This window comes from Artemia sp. Qi Xiang Cuo, chromosome 9, assembly GCF_049724085.1.
Source record: "Artemia sp. Qi Xiang Cuo chromosome 9, ASM4972408v1, whole genome shotgun sequence".
Classification (NCBI taxonomy): Eukaryota; Metazoa; Arthropoda; class Branchiopoda; order Anostraca; family Artemiidae; genus Artemia; species Artemia sp. Qi Xiang Cuo.
This window is the reverse complement of record NC_142802.1, coordinates 57662884-57682530: the sequence shown is the minus strand read 5'-3', so window position 1 is coordinate 57682530 and position 19647 is coordinate 57662884. Positions and strand designations below refer to the sequence as shown.

The 19647-nt window shown below is 38.4% G+C and overlaps 1 protein-coding gene across 7 annotated transcripts in view; it reads right to left on the bottom strand.

Annotated features, from left to right (window-relative positions):
- Window positions 1–19647, bottom strand: part of LOC148948866 (uncharacterized) — a 289113-nt gene that overhangs the window by 153409 nt on the left and 116057 nt on the right. For all 7 annotated transcript variants that reach the window (XM_089094766.1, XM_089094770.1, XM_089094772.1 and 4 more), the window contains exon 5: window positions 12230–12312. In XM_089094766.1, the coding sequence (XP_088950892.1) occupies window positions 12230–12312 (83 nt within the window). The remainder of the gene's footprint in view (window positions 1–12229; window positions 12313–19647) is intronic.

Below are 19647 nucleotides of genomic sequence, written 5' to 3'. Positions count from 1 at the left end.
CTCTTTCATTAACAGCATCACAGTGGTTTACAGACCATTTTATATTTTCATTTTAAGAAGCCTAAGTTACGGAAAATTCACTGTAATAGCAATAATTTAGTGTTATAAGTTATGATCAACTTAGTGATTCAAATGAATAGATGTGATGTGATTCAATGAAGTGATTCAAATGAAGTGATTCAAATGATGCACCGTTAATGTTTGATGTCTTCGACAATAAAAATGAGAAGAAGGCTAATCAAAGAATACCATCTAAAGCAATTAATGGAACATACTGTCACAAGTGATTAACGAAACATATTATCTTAGGAATGTAGTAGATCCAGGCAAATGAATCCTAAGAGAAGGAGAGCAATTATACAAGGGATCTAATTGATTATCTAAACAATCTTAACAACACTCGGAACGCAATGGTTATCATCAAATAAAAAAAAAACAAGTTTTTTCAACTGAAAGGGGCAACATTAAAACTTAAAACGACCAGAAATTATTCCGTATATGAAGGGGATTGCCCCCTCCTCAATACCACATTCTTTACCGTAATTTTTTTAGGGCTTTAAAAAAGCTTTTTATTCCAACTAAACGGTCCTTGTGTTTCAGCAGTCGTTTTTAAAGAATTGGGACAAAAAGTCAAACTTTAGCGTAAAGATTGAGGTATTTAGGAGGGAGACCCCCTCATATAAAGAATACTTTCTGCTAGTTTTAAGTTTTAATGTTGCTCCTTACTTTCAGTTGAAAACAAATGTGTTTTTCTTAATTTAATTTCTGTTCGTTTTCAAAACATGCCAGAAAACCCCCCTCCTTCCCCCCTATGTAAAATTTCTCCAATAAAGTTTAGCCCCCAGAGAAAAGTCTCGACGTGGAAAATTATGCTCCACAGACCTCCCCCCCCCCCAAAAAAAAAATCTATACATTTCGTAATAACAAATACTATATGTAAACAATGGACCAATTGCATAGCTGGCGGCCCTTGTCCTTGATGCTGTGGGGGGGGGGGTGATGTTATCCCCAGAGGAATAGTTATTGGACCTTTCAACTATAATGATTAACCAAATGGCTATATCAAAATTACGATCGGATGTCTTCCGGGAAAAAAGGGCATGGGAGAGGGGCTAGCAATGTTTTTGGTCACTTAAAGAGGGCAATAGAACTTTTAATCTCCGTATGATTGAGCCGTCTTTCAATCTTCTAGGAACATTTGTTTGACTCAATCACCTAAGGGGAGAACAAACAAACCAACAAAAACAAATAGACACGACATCCGTGATGTTCAACATTTTCCTAGATAGGGGTTTGAAAGCTCTACAACAGGGTTCTATGATATGCTGAATATGATGATGTCATTTTCATTAAGATCTCTAGATTTTCAGGGGCTGTTTCCCCCCTTTTTCAAAATCAGGTAATTTTTTCAGAGTCATAACTTTTGATGGGTAACACTAAACTAAATGAGTTTTATATATTTGGAATCAGCATAAAAAGCCAATTCTTCTGATGTTTTAATTGCTATTAGTATTTCTTTTAATAATCGAGAATCTGGATTATATTGGTAGAATGTTTTCAATAAATAGTTATATATGATATACAGATTCTTTTATACCTGATAAGGATTAGATTACGTCTATAAAGAATATAGTGGTTTCTTGTAAGGAATCCAGTTTGAAGACTTCGGCAATCATAATGCATTCAGGTTCTTGGAACAGTATAGAAATCACTATTGTACGTTCAATGATGACCTTCAAAGAACTGCTTTGATTGCTGCTGCTGGTTTGTTGGCAGCATTGTGAGTGACCAGGACCAAGCTGTCGGAACACACTTTCCTATTCCAATGCGCAGGAGAGGTGGGTTTTTATTATAATTTTGAAAACTAAGAGTGTTCTATTTTTAGGAAAAATTCAAAAGTGTTTCGCCCAGAAAACATACCAATCCTTGTTCTAATACCCCTAGCCAAGGCCGTCCCCCGTTTCCCCCCACGAAATGTTTTTCCGACTCGTTAAAACGTAACAAAATTGCATATAGGCAAATTTTGATGCGTTTTTAAGTCTTGGTGTAACATAATCTGGATTTAAAGATCCAGATCACTGACTATTCCAACTGGGAGAATCGAGATTATGCCGGGGAATTTTGTAAGAATGGGACGTTTTCTGATTTATGACACCTAAAAACAGCAAATATAGCTCAGTATGTGAAAACTTTTATCAATGCGTTTTACGCTGCCGCCATCTGACGCCTCGTCAGACAATGTGACGTTAGTCTTGGAATTTTTCATTTCTATTTTTTACATAATTTCATTATATTTAAATAGATTTGTATTTACTACATTTTGATGACCGAATGGACGAAGTCCTGCAGAAAATCGCAAAGCTCCAGCAGGAAAATAAACTTCTACGGTCGGAAAACAGGTCGCTCAGACCCGAGCTTTTAAGAGTTAAATCGACCGCTCTTCGGTCAGAACTACACTCGAGAAGAAACAATCTTGTTATCCACGGTCTAGAATCTTCAGATGGCGAAGATCTCCGTCAGAAAGTAGTTGGCTTCTTCGAATCAAAACTCGGAATAGCTACCGCGAATGAGATACGGATGAATGTGGTATACAGAATTTCGAAGAAACCGTCAAATGCCGAGTCGTCTGGCTCTAGCGGTCAAACACTGAGAAACAGCGCGCAACGAAAAAATTCTGCTGGTCCGATTTTCGCTAGCCTTGAAAATTTTGATTGGTCAGAAATAATGAAAGAGTGTGGTAAACTAAAAAAACCGGTTATAGCGTATTTGTTAAATTGCCAGCTGATCTTGGGAAACGGCGCAAATAACTTTTATCACTTGGTTATAAGCTAAGAAATTCAAAAATAGCGAGTGAAAATTAGCGGAAACACGTCTGATCCAAAAAGGGATCAAACTTTGGTTAGAAACCAAAAAATCAAAGACGGCTCAGTGGATGAAGTTTCCAGACGAATGCTACGATCCGCTCAAGCTTCCCCGCGCTGGCTCGGATGATGCGAATGATTCTGATTAGGACGCTTAGAATTTGTCTTTTTTTGTTAATATTTTGTGAGGTTTGTGGGGCAGCTATAATACTGAAGTAATTAGGAGTGAATATTGGTAAAATTAAAGTAGTAAAATTGATGAATAATTTAAATTTTAAAAGTATTATAACTGCGCCATGAGAGAGTGTTTATGTGTAATTTGCCGCTTGCATATTCTTGATTTCTTTTTATACAATGAGATGTTTTTCCTTTTCGTGTGTTCTTGCTTTGTTTTTCTTTTCCAGAGTTATAAGAAAAGTACGGGTTTACAAACTTCAGAGTGCTTCAGAAAAACTTCTACTGTTCTTCTTAAAGGTACAGCCATTGTCTCTCTTCAGCATGTTGACAAGTAATGAATTCCTGTTCTAATCCTCCCGGGGATACCTCCTCGTCAACAAGCCAAAGTAATGCTAGATTAATAGAGCTGGAAGAAATTTTTTTGGATTTAGAAAATATTTTTGATTTAGAAATTAATAATGAATCTGATATCCCGTTATTTGATAAAATTAAATTTCCTAGAAGCTTTCATGAAGAATTGAGTAATAGCAAACAGGGACGCTGTGAATCTCACCTCACTGTCTTTCAACTGATCTTTCAAGCGTTATTCTAATCAGTTGCAGATGTAACGACTCTTTGTCAACAGTTGCAGCCAGATGTAGTCGGACTTTGTGAAACCTTTTTAACAAGACAAACAGATACTCTTCTGGAAATACATGTACATAGGTCCCATTTTTTGCAAAGAAAAGGATTGAGAAGTAGAGGTTTAACTATTTACACACGGCACGAGAATTTGTTATATATCATCAGAAATTTAGCCCAGACTATAGAAGCACTTTATGGATAACTTTTCTTGGAAATGTGTTTGCATTCACAGAAGAAATAGAAATTTCTTCATTCTTGGAAAACTTAAGCCAAATATCGGATCATCTAGAGAAACAAGGGAATGAAGCTATCTTAATGGGGGACTTCAACATCAATCTTACTCTTCCTCTATCTTCCGGTGCGACAGACCTGCTTAGTATGATGTTTGCTTCAAATATATACCCCTCGACAACGATTCCAACTCAAGTAACTGCCACTTCCCATTCACCGATTTACAAAATTTTTTTAACTCTGCCTCTAACCTCAGCCTCAGTTCTGTTATTCGACACTTCAAATCACTTCCCTCTGCTTACAAATTTCAAAATACAGCATAAATATCTAAAGCCTAATGCTTCGATTAAGCAGGGGTTCACTACCTGGAAACTGAATGACGAGAACTTGAAAACTCTTGAATCAAAATCTGGAGAGCATATCCTGGGAAAGTGTTATGAATACAGATGATGTTAATTCAGGATTTGAGGAATTTCATAACATTTTCATGAGAATATATACGGATTGCTGTTGTGAAAAGCGTTCAAGGAAGACGGGACGGAAAAAAAAACCATAAGCCCTTGGATTAGTCATGGACTGCTCCAGTGTATTAACAGGAAAAATAAACTGTGGATGTATTACACAAATGACCCATGCATTGCAACGCTGGAGAATTATGAAAAATATAAAAATGTCTTCGATCAGTTTTACGTAAAGCTAAACGAGATTATTTTAGTGGGAAAATAGCTGAAAGTGGCAAAAATTCTCGGAAAATATGGAAGGTTGTTAACTCTATACTGCGTCCCTGCAGCCCCCCACCTGAGCTTCCATCTAAGTTATCTGTCAATGGGGGGACAGTAACAGGACCAGATAATGTTACAAATGCATTGGGAACATTTTTTTCAGAAGCGGGCAGAAAATCAGCAGATTCTGTTGGGAATTCCGCGAAGAGTTTTAAAGATTACCTTGGTCCGGCATGCACTAAATCCATGGCAATATCACCTGTCTCTCCATCTGGAATTCTGCTAATCGTACTAAATCTAAGAGACTATTCGGCTTCTGGGTTCGAACGAGTACACACCAAAGTGTTAAAAGCAGTTGCCCCTTCAATCATAGAGCCCCCTTACTTACCTCATAAATTTGTGAACTGCTAAAGAAAGCTAGAATAATTCCCCTGCACAAAGGGGGTTCTCGAGTTGACCCGGCTAATTACAGACCTATTTCTATCCTCTCAGTTTTTTCAAAAGTTTTTGAAAAACCTATGCAACAGCAGCTACTCCAGTTTCTGGAGAAGAAAGGGTTTCTCAATAATCGCCAGTTTGGGTTCAGACCAGGGCACTCCACACAGGATGCACTAACGGCGTTAAGTTTATGGATAAACAAAGCTTTGGATTCTGGTCTACTACCTGCAGCGGTTCTGCTTGATATCAGGAAAGCATTTGATAGCATATACCATTCAATTCTCCTCGGGAAACTGGAACATATAGGAATAAGAGGTGAAGCTCTGGATTGGTTCAGATCATATCTGAGGGACCGCAGGATTTATTTGGGAGAAGATCCTGGAAACGATGTGCTCGTTAACTGCGGTGTCCCCCAGGGCTCAAAATTAGGACCATTACTTTTCCTGATCCATGTTAACGATCTGAGTCGAGTGCTGAACCCGGCACGAAAAAATCTTCGCTGCTGTAACTTGTGCCAGGATGAAAACTCCCTCCTGTCCGAATGTGAAGATGATGAGCTCGTGGCCTTTGCCGATGACACCACACTTGGTTGCTGTGAAACGGATAAGACAACGCTCATGTCTAAACTGAGGGAGGTTCTGGAGGGGACGTATCTCTGAATGGATGCTAACCGACTTGTTATTAATGCTGAAAAATCTTGCGTTCTATTTTTTTCCCGGGTTGGAAGTGTCCATCCGGAGATATGTCGTATCCGGACATCCAGAGGTGTGATTAGTCGGCCAAAAAAGAATTTTGCAAAATACCTAGGAATCCTCCTTGATGAGAACCTATCATTCATGCATCATATTCAAGAAGTAGAGTTGAAGCTATTCCGGAATTTTGGCATGATAAAAAAACTGAAAAGGGTTGTGCTGCAGAAAACGCTGGTCCTCCTGTAAAATGTTCATATAAAACCCCATTTACAGTATTGTGCAATGATCTGGCAATCAACTTTTAAATCCCACCTGCGAAAACTGAATTCGATTCATCAACGATGCCTGATATTAATTGTAAAAAATGAAGAATACTTGTCATAGACATAGACATAGACATAGGTTTATTAAGATCGAACAGCGTAGCCATGGCTAATTTATGTCGTCTTTACAACAATATGAAAAAAAAAAAAAAAAAAATAAAAATAACACTATAAAAAAACTAAAACGTGAATTCAAATTACACTAAGTCTTGTTGTATGCTTCTACGAAAAAGGGGACAAACGTGTTTTTGTAGCGGTTGGTCCTGCAGACAGGGGGTTGTAGCTTCGACTGGGATCTGGTTCTTTGGTTAACAGGAGCATCAGGTGGGAGGATCAGTCTGTGATGGGGCGAAGATAGCAGTGACTTGCCGAGGGACATGATCAGTGATAATCGTCTGTCGTTGAGAGATTCAAGGTTCAGTTCTTGCAAGAGTTTGTTGTAGTCGTCACTTCTGTTACCAACGATTGTGTTAACAGCTCGTTTCTGCAAAGATTCAAGGTCATCACAAAGGTAGTGGGTGCTCTGGACAAAAGATCCCCAGACAGCGACGGCGTATTCGAGTAGAGGTCTCACATACGTAATATAGGCATTTTTTAGGCTTTGAGTGTCGCAGCCAAACCTGCGCATCAGGACTAGGGTCTGAAGTGATTAGGGTCCCTGCATCAATTATCATGCTTGACCTTTGTGTTCAAGTTTTTAGCTGGAGAGCTGCCATTTGTGTTTAAAAGATTATTTCGACCTATTTCGGACTAGCATAATTTGCATACCCGATCATCGTCAAACCTGCAAATACCCCTCACCCCGACCGTGCGATCAGATTTCGCTCCTAACGTAGCTTGTGCACATATATGGAACCTGATCCCGGAAGAGCTGAGAGGTAGGAGCTCCCTCGCATCATTTAAAAAAATACTAAAAAAACATTTAATAGCATCACAATTGAATAGTTAATAAAAAAAAAAAAAAAAAAATTAGAGTTAAATGCAAGTAGTAAATTTCAATTACAAATGTATAATTTGTAAATTTTACGGGGTGGTTTCCCCTGAGGGTACGGAACGAACAGGAAATAGTTTTAGTTATTGGGTAAATGAGGGGTATGGTTGTGTCTGAGATTAGGAGCGGTGACCATTCTGTGTATTATGTTAAATTGTAATGATTTTGGTTCTCGGCGTCCAGGAATGGACTGAGTATTTTGATTATGTGTTATTTATTGTTTTCAGTTGTTAATAAACCCATTGAACCATTGCTATCCTTATATATTTATATTTATTCGTTACTAAATTGATAATTTATCAAAAAATTATAGTTATTACTGATTTTTCTGATTTAAGACACTTAAGAACAGAAAACTTAGCCCAACAGCAAAAACAGCTCAGTATGTGGATCCTTCTTTCAGAGTGTTTTACGTTCCCGTCATCTGAGATCATTCCAAGCGAGGACAGTGTGTTGAACATATAATTGCCACTAGTAAGTATACTGAGTTTTATTCGCTATTCTAACTTTTCGAAGACAAAAAAAAAAAAAAAAAAAAAAAAAAAAAAAAAAAAAAAGCAGTATATTTGACTTTGGCAACTTCAAGCTGCCAAGGTCATTTTAACCAGATTCTTGGCTTTCACCAATAGATTAAGTCTGTGGAAATTACATCTGACTGGACAGGTAATCGGACGCTGCTGTCGGAGTAGCGTCCGAATGGTCAACTCTAACTTTTTCTCAACATCGGTCTTTGAAACTCTGTTTTGTCTGCTCTGTGACCAAAGTATTTTCCGTGGTCGATAAAACGAATAATAATAAAAAATTCATAATATTTGATAAATAGTATTTGAAAAATTCCTGCCACGGACAATTCTTTGGGGAAAATACCCCTTCATCGGGGAATCGACTTAATAAATCGAAAAACATGGTAATATACTGAATCAATAAACATGAACGTCGATTTTTGTCAAAAAACATGTTTTCGATATTCGACTTAATCTCAGACTGAATAATGCATTTTACTTTTGCTTCACATTTATATAAATTACCTAATTAATCTATTTTGATTGCATAATGGGGGTAGATGGCGTTTAGAGCGCTCAAGTAGCAGCCTGAGCGTCGTCCAATTATAGCTTGATTTGTGAATTTTCTCGTGGTTTTTCTGCTGTGATGGTGTAAGTAATCGAAAATTTGACTTTCCTAGTTTCCATTAGTGCACTAATGATGGCATTAAAGAACTGAAAAGCTGACTTATACGAACTGAATTCATCTCGCTGACAGTGGCGCCATCTATTTTGTAATTAGGAGTTTAATTTGAGATGGCGTTCCAGAGCGCTCAAATAGCAGCCTGAGCGTCGTACAAGTATAGCTTTATTTGTGAATTTTCTCATGGTTTCTTTTCTGCTGTGGTGGTATGAATAATCGAAAATTTGACTGTCATAGTTTCCATTAGTGCAATAACGATGGCATTAAAGTACGGAAAAGCTGATTTATACGAACTGAATTCATCTCGTCTGACAGTGGCGCCATTTATTTTCATTAACTTAAGGCTCTTTCGACTGTTGAGAAAGCCGCCAGATGTCAATCCAAGTCAACAGCGATCCAAGCGTAGCCACAGAGGGAAAAGAGGAGGCCAAAGAAATAAAAATTGTGCTATCCCTGTTCTCGTTTCTATCAACAGAGCGAGGTCTCTCAGTACAGCAAGGGAACGTATTCTGACAGTAGTTAACTGCATCCCTCCTAGTGAAATCCCTCCTTCGCTTCGTCCGTGGTACGCTGACCCAGTATCGTCCCTGTCAAGTACCCCACCCCCCCTAACACCTGAGTTTTTCTTGTCGAAGTGCAGACTTCCCAATATCCTAGTATGTAATGCCCGATCACTAAACAATAAAACCGACGAACTTGAAGTAGTTCTCAAACAGACGAGTTCCCCCATTGCTGTTATCACAGAATGTTGTGATATTAACTATGAAAACGGGCATATCAAGGGGTACAATTGTTTTTTTAATACGAGACGCGACCGAGGGATTAACCGACGAGGCGGTGGGGTCGGACTGTACTTTCGGGAAGACTTACCTTGTAAATTACTAAGTCAGCCCAGTGAATCATGCCATGAAGTAATTTGGGTAGAATGCAAACCAAAGCGCCTATCAAAGCGATATTCGTGCTTGGTTGTAGCTGCAGTTTACTACCCCGAAAGTGCAAAGAACAGAAAAGAACTGATCCAGTATATCCAAAACTGCACTGATGACCTACGCCGCAGACACGCAGCGCCTGCTTTTGTAATCGCTGGTGATTTCAATCAGACTAATAAGGCATGGGTCTCCAGCATGCTTGACCTTAAGCAAGTTGTCTCAATCCCTACTCACGTCAGTGGTAGTATATTAGATCTTATTTTCACGAACATTCCCGATTATTACGAAGTACCCTTCTCTCTCGGTCCGTTGCATAACTCTGACCATAACACACTTCTTTGGAAGGCCAAAGTTGGCCTTCCAGCACCACGTAAAGTAAAAATTACCACTCGACCTATGACTAAAGAGGCAATTCGTTCCTTTGGACAGTGGATTGGGACGTTTGACTTTGATGAGATTTGCTCTATGACAGATATCGACCAGAAAGTTGATACTTTCAACTCTTTGCTGTCATGCAAATATCACGAACATTTCCCTGAGAAAAAAATAACTGTTAGTGATACTGACAAACCTTGGGTAACACCCGATCTAAAGAAGCTTATCTTAACTCGCTGCCAGTTACATCGCAGTGGGGATATTGTTCAAGCAAACAAACTTCGTAACCGCATTGTTAAACTGTTACGAGCAGCGCAGAAAAGGTACGTTCATGACAAAGTCTCGCCTCTCCTTCAAGGTGAGCCCCGTAGGTGGCACTCTGAAGTCAAGCGTCTTACCGGTAAACGTACCACCAGTGAAATTAAGATACAGAAAGACGACAAAACGCTGATAAAATCAGCCGAAGTGAACGCCTTTTTCACTTCAATCTGTACTACTCACCCGTCCTTCACTGAAGCCGAAATCGAAGCCCTCATTGCTGACGTCTCTGAAGATACAATCGTTGAAGTATCAGAGTTCGCGGTGTATAAAGAACTTCAAAAGTTAAAAAGCAACTGTGCTTCTTACCCAGGAGAATTGCCAGTTAAACTTTTAAGAGAATATTCTATGTTTTTAGCAAAACCACTCTCATCAGTGATCAATCAGTCGTTCAAGGAGCACAAATTCCCGAGTGCTTGGAAAAAGCCTACGTCCGCGTCTTACCTAAAGTCAAAGACCCGAAGTCCTGCAATCAGCTTCGTCCGATTTCTATTACGCCTAATATGGCTAAAGTGACTGAATCTTTTATTTATAGAGAGCTCCTAGCCCAAGTTCAGCCAGCCCTAGATCCGTTTCAGTACGGCTGCTTGAAAGGGAGTAGTACGACGCATTATCTAGTACGTCTCTACCACCTGATTACCGAGTGGTTGGACAAAGGCAGTAGCCTCGTTGACCTGCTTTTAGTCGACTATCGTAAGGCTTTTGACTTGATCCGCCACTATACAGCAGCAAATAACCTCAAAAAGATGGGCGCTAGGAAGCATATTTTGCTCTTAGTTGTTGACTTCCTGCGTAACCGCTGTCAGTGTGTCTATGCTCTCTTCCCTAGTGACTTAAACTCTGAGTGGGCTGAACTAACGTGTGGCGCACCACAAGGCACTAAGCTGGCAGCTCTTTTGTTTTTAGCGGTAATTAACTACATTATCCTCGAGTTTGAAGACAGATTCAAATACGTGGACGATCTCTCCCTACTTCTGAAATATCTTGCTGAAAAGTCAGACGTGTATCCCCAGTTCAGCAGTGAGATCAGGAACTCCTTTCTCGAGGCGTGTAGCATTAATGACCTCCAGCTTAATATGAATAAAACAAAAGTCATGAGGTTTAATCCGCTTAAGCGTGACCTCTCATGCCCGGTTCCTTGGTACCCTACTACCTCAACCTCAGTGATTCTCGGGGTTACTTTCAGTGACGACTGTTCATTTAGCGCGCACATCGCCGGTCTGGTGAAAAAAGGTAGTTACGCATTACAGTCGCTAATTACCTTGCGCCGACTGGGTTTCTCACAAAGTCAGCTGAAGACGGTTTACGTCACGTATGTGCGCCCAATCCTTGAATATGCGTGTCCTGTGTGGGGCCCTCAGGCTCATAATATTGAATACCTAAGTGAAGATCTGGAAGCCATTCAAAAACGGGCAGTGAAAGTGATACTAGGCCCGAAATACAACTCTTATGAGGCTGCCCTTAGTACCTTACGACTGCCAACGTTGCGTGATAGGCGCTTACAGTTAATGTGCAATTTTGGGCAGTCCCTTCTTTCGTCCCAGAAACACCGTTCGTTGCTTCCCCTCCTGCACCTATCACCGCCAACACCCGCCATAAAAATCAACTAGTGCCGCCAAAGTGTCGAACAACCCGTCACAGCAATTCTTTCGTGCCTTTTTTTGTCAGTTATTTAAACCGCCAGTGACCAGTTTTATGTAATGTACTAAACAGCGCCATTTAGTCGGGGCTTCGGCCACGGCTACGATAGTTGTTTATAAATAAATGAGTCTATGAGTCTATGAGTAAGAAAAAGATAGAAAAATTAAATTCATTTTAAAATGAAAAATCCCCTCCCCTTCCTGCGCAAAGTTTTCTCCGCAGGTCAAATAACATTTATTATTTGAAAAAGTATTTGTTAAATGACAGAATTTATAATTACTTAAACCGTTAAATGAATATCCAGAAAATATGAATAATTATACCGGAAAGGAACTGATAATTGATTGTACTGAGAGGTCTCTAATGTCATCAGCGCGAAAAATATAAAGAGGACCTTATGAGGGGGGGGGGGGGAGTAATTCCTTCGCAAGAATGTACTCAACAACTTCTAAAGTTTCTTGGTGATCGGATGAACAGTGTAGTAAACGTAGTAATACACAAAGGACAGACAGGCACATTCGATTTTATAAATGTAGATTTAGGTATGGGGTTAGGCGACATGGCAAAAATCTCTTTGTTTTAAACTACCATTTTTCTCCTTAATTCGGTAATTAATCTTAATGCATAAGAGAATTTACTTCGCAATGTAAAAGAATAAGTTAGAAAATTTGGCTTTTGAATGAGTCAAACGACACTTAATACATGAATGAAAAGTTTATTACCTTCATCTTGATATTCTCTGGTTTTCTTCCTCCTAATCCTTTCACTGTCTCTGAGGTAACGTTTGGATACTGATTGGTTATTCCTGAGAAAGAAAAATTGGAGATGAGCCAACTTTAATTATGTAGGCCTTGAAGTAACAAATGAAATAAATAATACTATCTTTGGAGATCTCGAATTAGAAAAGTCAAAGTAAGAGCAAATAAAAGGGAAAAAAAACTATTGTTTTTTTTATAAAAAAGCGATTTATTTCAGCTAAAAAGTAAGAATATTATTTTTGTGATAATTTAAATTATGACACTCATAGTCTTTCGCTTTTTAATTCGAAGAGGGAAAATTTTCCAAGGAAAGTTATCAATCTGTAATCGTATGGATATAAGAATTTATTCTGTTGGAAAACAAAAAGGTTTAGCCTAAAGTCCCAAAATTGTCGGAGGACAGGTCTGAAAACTGTTATCTAAATTCTGATTCCATCGTGGAAGATTTCAAGAACAAACAATTTCTTTTTTTTACTTTAGGATAGAGCCGACATTAAAGCCAAGAGGAGGGGATTTGAGAACCTTAAAATACCCAGTTTTAGACCCAGGCATTTGAGCCAATCTTAATAGGGGCTAATTCCCTTATCCTCTGCATGTAGGTGTAAAATCTGTTGCTTTCGTTCAGGTCTTCGAAGAGGAAGAAAAGACCGAAATTCTTTTATTCTACAGTATTTCTACAAAAAATTCAATTTCCCATTCATATGCCTAAACATAATTTTTTTTTCTACATAATTTTTCTGTTCTGATTCTGGAATAAAAAGTTATCTAGAATTCAAATACTCAAGATATAACAGTAAAAACGGTCTTGCTACATGAAAGGCGAGTCTGCTATTTTGAAGTTTGATCTGTTTCCTGTATTTTTTTTCATGTTTTAGCCTAGTAGATTTTGCTTTGATTTCAGTTTCTTTTTTCTTTATATTTCATTAATCCTATTTTTCTTGTCTTTTATAAAGGCTTACAAATAAACTATTATTATTATTATTATTTTACATAAAGATATAATGTATCCAAAAAATAACAGGCAGCCAAAGAGATTAACAGATATTAAAAAAAAAACAGCATTATTCAGAATCTAAAATGCGCTTTCGTAGATTAAACAGTTGGATACTAACTAGGAATCATCATTTTTTCTCTTCTGAAAAGGAAGTCATCGACCCAGGGGAAAAAGAGGAAGGGCCGGAACGATTGCCTTATCTAGGTTTACAAAAAAAATACAATATCTCTAAAAATGTAAGATGTGCTTCCTTTAATTTTCCGAATTTCCTTTTCAATGGATCTAGGAGAGGTAGCTATCCCACAGGAGACGACTACACAGGATAAATGTGCTTCTTATCGAATAATACAGAAAACCTGTAAGCTGGTACAGATTTTCCGCATAGCTGAATTCAGGAGAAGATCCCAAAGGATCTCTACTTTTCACACTGTTGAGTCCAGATAAGAACAAATCGCAAAAAAGGGAAGGATTATTAGAAATCTGATCATTTTCGGGCAAGAAATTCAGAATCCAGTATCTCCAATAATCCTAGTCACTGAAATAAGCATGAAAACTGAAAAAAGGAGGAATAGAAATTTTAAGACTACATAAAGAATAAAGCAAAGCAAGGCAAAAAAAAAGTCCTGGCATTAACAACAAAACAATCGGTTAATACCATTTTTTTTATTACAGGTTTCACGACTTCAACAAAAGTAGTATATGCCGCTAGTCCTGGTAATTACCTCGCTTTTATTTTTTGAGATATTTATTATACCTTCTCTTGAATACCTCGAGAGAAGAATTTTCCGGGATCACCTCTGCTGGGAGGCCATTCTATGTGGAGGCAGATCGTCAAGCGAAACACGTTTTCAAGTAATCTTGTACATTGTGTACCCTGCACAAAGTAGCCTTTTGGAGCTGTATTTTGACGAGTTGATCAGAAAGGCTTTTGTTCTGTCTGGAACGAGTTTGGATACCTACTCAGATGGAGGGCAATGCATGCATCTGTAGAACGCTGACATAGACGCCACGTCAAAACGATCCTGGATTGACTGCAGGGGTTTCATATCAGAGTTGCTAGAAATTGCTGTGCGAACTGCTCGGTTTGGAGACGTTGAAGAGGACCTATATGGCTAATTGGAGCACCAGCAAAGAAAGAGCATGCATATTCCATGACTGGTCTGATGCATGACGTGAATAATGTCAAAATGTACTCCAATGACCTCTTTTTCGATAAACTAGAAAACGTGGGGTAGGAGGCGACTTGCTTCACTCCCTCCCTATTTTTAGCCTTTAGGTCACTTCAATTTTTGGGCTTTTAATCCTTGGAATTTGTTGAACAGCATACAACAACAGAATTTGTAGCACAACATGACAAAAAAACAACAACAACAGCTAAAACAGTTACGTAAACGAAACATACAAATTTGATAAACAAGACACAAGACATAAAAGCACGCACAGACATAAATAGAATAACAGAGTTTCACCATGACACATACAGTACAGAGTTAGCTCGAATATTACTATCCTTGAACTGTGTGGGCTATTATTGATCATACAGCATTGATCGCCTAAGTTGGTATTTATGCAAATCATATTCCCCAAATTCCAATGTTTCACCAAATTTGTACCTTTAGCTTCCAAAAGATCAAACTAAGTGTCAGGTTCCAACAAGACTCACTGGCTTATTCAGGGTTTTAAATGAGGAGAGTCATATTCAAGTAAAGTATAGCATCTGTTCAGGGATAAGGTCGGTCAATCAACCCCTCGACATATTTAACACAGAATACTACATAGAATACGCCTGACCGGCTGGGCATTTTCAAAAGAGATTAATGATAAGATAGAACAGATTCAGTAGTGCTCTCTTAGGGCTATCAATAAGGACTAAATTCAGAAAAAAATTAGTTCTAAAATAGAACAGATTCAGCAGTGCTCTCTCAGGACTATCAATAAAGACTAGATTCAGACCAAATTTCAGAAACACAGAATACTACAAGAATACACCTGTCAGACTGGGGATTTTCAAAAGAGTTTAGGGATAAAATGGAACCGTTTCAGTAGTGCTTTCTCAAAACTATTCACAAGGACTAAGTTCAGATGACATTTCAGAATCGCAGAATACATCACAAAAAACACCTGTCCGGTTGGGCATTTTCAAAATAACTCAGGGATAAAATAAAACCGATTCAGTAGTGCCCTCTCAGGACTGTAAATGCAGACTAAATTCAGACGAAATTTTAGAATCAAAGAATACTACACAGAATACACCTGTCTGGTTGGGCATTTTCAAAAGAGCTTAAGAATAAAATAAAGCAGATTCAATAGTGCTCTCTCAGGACTATCAATAATGACTAAATTCATGCAATAATCCAGAATCGCAGAATACTACACAGAAAACGCCTGTCCGGTTGAGCATTTTCAAAATAACTTAGGGATAAAATAGAACCAATTCGGTAGTGCTCTCTCAGCACTATTAATGCGGACTAAATTTAGACGAAATTTCAGAATCACAGAAAACTACACAGAATACACCTGTCCGGTTTGGCCCATTTTCAAATAACTTATGGATAAAATCGAATCGATTCAGTAGCGTTCTCTCAAGGCTATCTATAAAGAAGCTAAAATACCTTAAAAATTGCTCCTCAAAATTTTAAGCCTTACAATCCAGAAAGAGAGAATGGACAGCATTTGCCTACGGTTTGCCAAGACAACCCTAACTAAACATCATGCCAAGGCAATTTGCCCAACCCTCAAAACCTCCCCTAGCCTTCATAAGTCCCAGTTGCATTTTCAATCCTTGACATTACTGAAAGGTACTACGCAGCTTGATTCCCTTTGTCACTTAACATCTTCTTAACAAAAAAAATTGTTTAAACAAAAAAAATTAACAAATAAAGTAATCCCCTTAACAAACAAATTTTCTTTCGCGTCCAACACTGTTTCCAGCTGAAGTAATTATTTATTTTCTGACTACGCGCAATAAAGCTACTGGGCATTTTTGGAAAAAAAAAGGAATTAATTATACAATCGAATTGATTCACAAGCGCTCTTTCAGGACTATCAATAAAGAAGATACAAGTTGCTAGTCCTTCTTCCTAAAAAATTTGGCCTTGCAACCCTGAAAGAAGGAAGAAACTGCATATTCGAACTTTTTATTATTATTTTAGTGTTATTAATTTTTTTTTATAGTCTTACTAAAAACTTATCCGTTTTAATATTTTTCGGTTCAACAATAAATGGAAAAGCAGCGTGGTTTAAGAAATTATTTTAGTACAGGCAAATGGAGGTTTGACCCGAAACAAATTGCAACATAAATGATTCTTACACCATCTTGTATAGAAAAAAAAACTGAACAACATATCCATTTTCGCATATTCTGAGTCGACGCAAAATAACGGTTTTTTGGCTTTTAATGCGATTTTTTTTACGTTTTCCGGAAAAAAATATAATTTTAGTATCCGACCGTTTTCTTGAAATGAAGTATGATTCTGATGCAGAATGACAAGCTGAGACAGAAAATGAAGTCCGATTGGGTGTCTGGTGCAAAACAAAAAAGTTTCACTATCATCAATATGCGTTGCGGTAATTTTTGTAAAGACAATCAATCGGCACTTGTTATTCAACAAATGATCGGTTGTTCGTAAAAATACCTGAACTAGGCACTAGTATAAGACACTTCGAAGGCTACGTAATGCAATAAAAATGAAAATCGTCACATTCATCACTCAGTGTTTTAAAGATTTCAAAGTTTATTCCCAAGATTTGACTGAGAAATCAATTAGACGAAGACCTCAAGTAATGCCAGAAAGTCGAGTAGAAAACTAGTTCCGTTCAGTGACAGTCATAACCTTTATTTATATTCGCCATCTACCCCGAGAAAAATTTTTTTTCGAAATTCCGCCATCTAACAGTCGAGTAATACTTTCCGGTGAATCTGCTAGTGTTCTGATGAATGATTAGCGCATGTAAGAAGTCGTTTTTTATAATGGTGGTTCGGAACTTAATAATTTAAAATTTTAAAGGATAAATTATTGTACTTTACTGTTTTGCGTCAAATTCTTTGATGTTTCATGTCAGTTGAAGTTTTTTGTTTTTTTTTTTTTTTTTTAAATCGAAAAATATTGATAATAAAAAAGGACCCATAAAAAAAACTTTTACCAAAAGGTGACCACATCAACACGACAGGTTAACTTTAAAATTAGTTGCAATAGAAGTAGTAGTAGTAAATGTTGCACTAACAGTAGCGTTAGCAGTAGTGTGCGCATATTGCCTTTTGATGAGACGATATTTCCCCTTTAAGCATTCTCTGAAAGTTCCAACTTAATACCCCAATTAATTCTTGAGCTAGGCTAGTTTGACGCTGTGCATGCACACAGCGTCTTTGGATTTAGTTCAACTTTCCCCTCAGTATTGTAAATGGAGAAGTATGATAGTAGTAGCTCAAGTAGTATTGGTAGCATGCAAATATTGTCTTTTGATCATATCCCTTATCATTCCCTGAATTTTCCCAATTAATATACTTACTTATTCCTGTGTTTCACCCTTTTGACAATCTGTGTAAACATAACGTGTTTTCATTTAGTTCAACACTTTCCTCAACATTCTCTGTAAGGCTCATTTGAATATCCCTCGTCTTCTTGGAAAGTAAAGTTCAAACAAACATAGCCCTCTCAATAACGTATCCATGTGCAACAATGAAGTAATTGCCTTGCCTATAGCCGTTGTCTTGAAGACTTTGGGGACGTTGACATCCCTAGAGACATTATTACTGGACCTTTCAACAAGGCTGAACAAAAGAAATCTCTTAAAATTTCGATCAGATATGTTTTGCTTAATAACTCTTTTTTTTTTTATAGCGAGATGTCTACTCAGTTGGAGCACTGCAGAATCTGCAAAAGAAATGTCGAAGACGACTCACATTACACGATTATTACACTGAAAGGAGCTGCCGGAATTAACCAATCTAGTCAGATGCGATGGGATACCGTTGTGGTCACTGCCGGACAGAAGGTCCATGAGTTATGCAGAAAAAATTATACACACAGGCGTAACATTGACAATGACACTCAAAGGCGAAAGGATGAGTGGCTAGCTAAAATTTCCACTGCCAAGTGCGAGTTGCGGTCGAGTACTTCACAGTTCAGGTTTAACGAGTGTTGCTTGTTTTGTGGCTGCCCTGTTGACCTCTCAGCTTCACACCGGAAAGGCTCAGATGTTTTCTGCGTTCGGACCATAGACTTTGACAAAACAATTAAAGAAACATGCGAACTGAGAAATGATGACTGGGCAGTCAGTGTTTACCGAAGGATATGCACCGTCCCAGACCTTCATGCCGCTGATGCCGTGTACCATCAGCTTTGCAGCAATAACTTTCGGACAAGCCGAGGGATTCCATTCAAATACGAGAACATGAACTGTGAGCCTGAGAAAAAGAGAAGAAGGTCAGGCAGACCAGAGGACGAGGTGAAAACGGATGCTTTCATAAAAGCGATGCAGTTTCTTGAAAGGAATGACGAAGAACAGAAAACAGTCAGTGATGTAGTTCAAAAGATGCGTGACGCTCTTGAAGTGGATGTTGAACCTTACAGCAATGTTTATATGAAGAAAAAGATTCTCGAGCACTTCGGTACTAGAATTCTCATCTCGACTGTCGACGGAAAGTCGAATGTAGTGACTTTCACGGATACTGCGTCATCAATCTTAAATCAGTATCATGTGGAAGCAAGATCTGCAGATCCCGAGAAGGACAAAGCACAGTTGCTTTGCGCTGCAGCGAAACTGTTGAAAAACGACATAAAAGGCCTACAGACAAACAAAGACGACTACGACGTTTTAGAAAAACTGTCAACCACTTCAGAAGCTGTGAACTTTGTACCTGACAGCCTCAGACTTTTTCTTCGGGACATATTTGTTGGGAAGACCGTAGACCTCAAGATTGCTAGTATTGGTCATGCGATCATACAAGCAGCTAGACCACAAGCTGTAATTGCACCTCTGCAAATAGGTCTGGGTGTACAGATGCATCATCACTTTGCGTCGCGATATCTCATCGACACTCTGAACGCAATGGGATTCTGTTCGTCGTACTATGAAGTTCGGCGATTCGAAAGATGTTCAGCCATCAGCGCAGTTGAGGATCTGGATGAAATTCTCCCTGGCGGGTTTATTCACCACGTTGCCGACAACGTGGATCATGATATCTGCACTCTCGATGGCAACAATACTTTCCACGGTATGGGTATCATTGCCTCTGTGACACCAGCGTCAACTTCTGCTAGAATACGCATTCCTAGGATTAATCCCACTGCCGATGACATAAGAAATGCTCAAAAGATACGCATTGTGCACCATAAATCAGACGATTCCATACTCTCGCGAATCAGATATGAAGGTCTGAGAGATT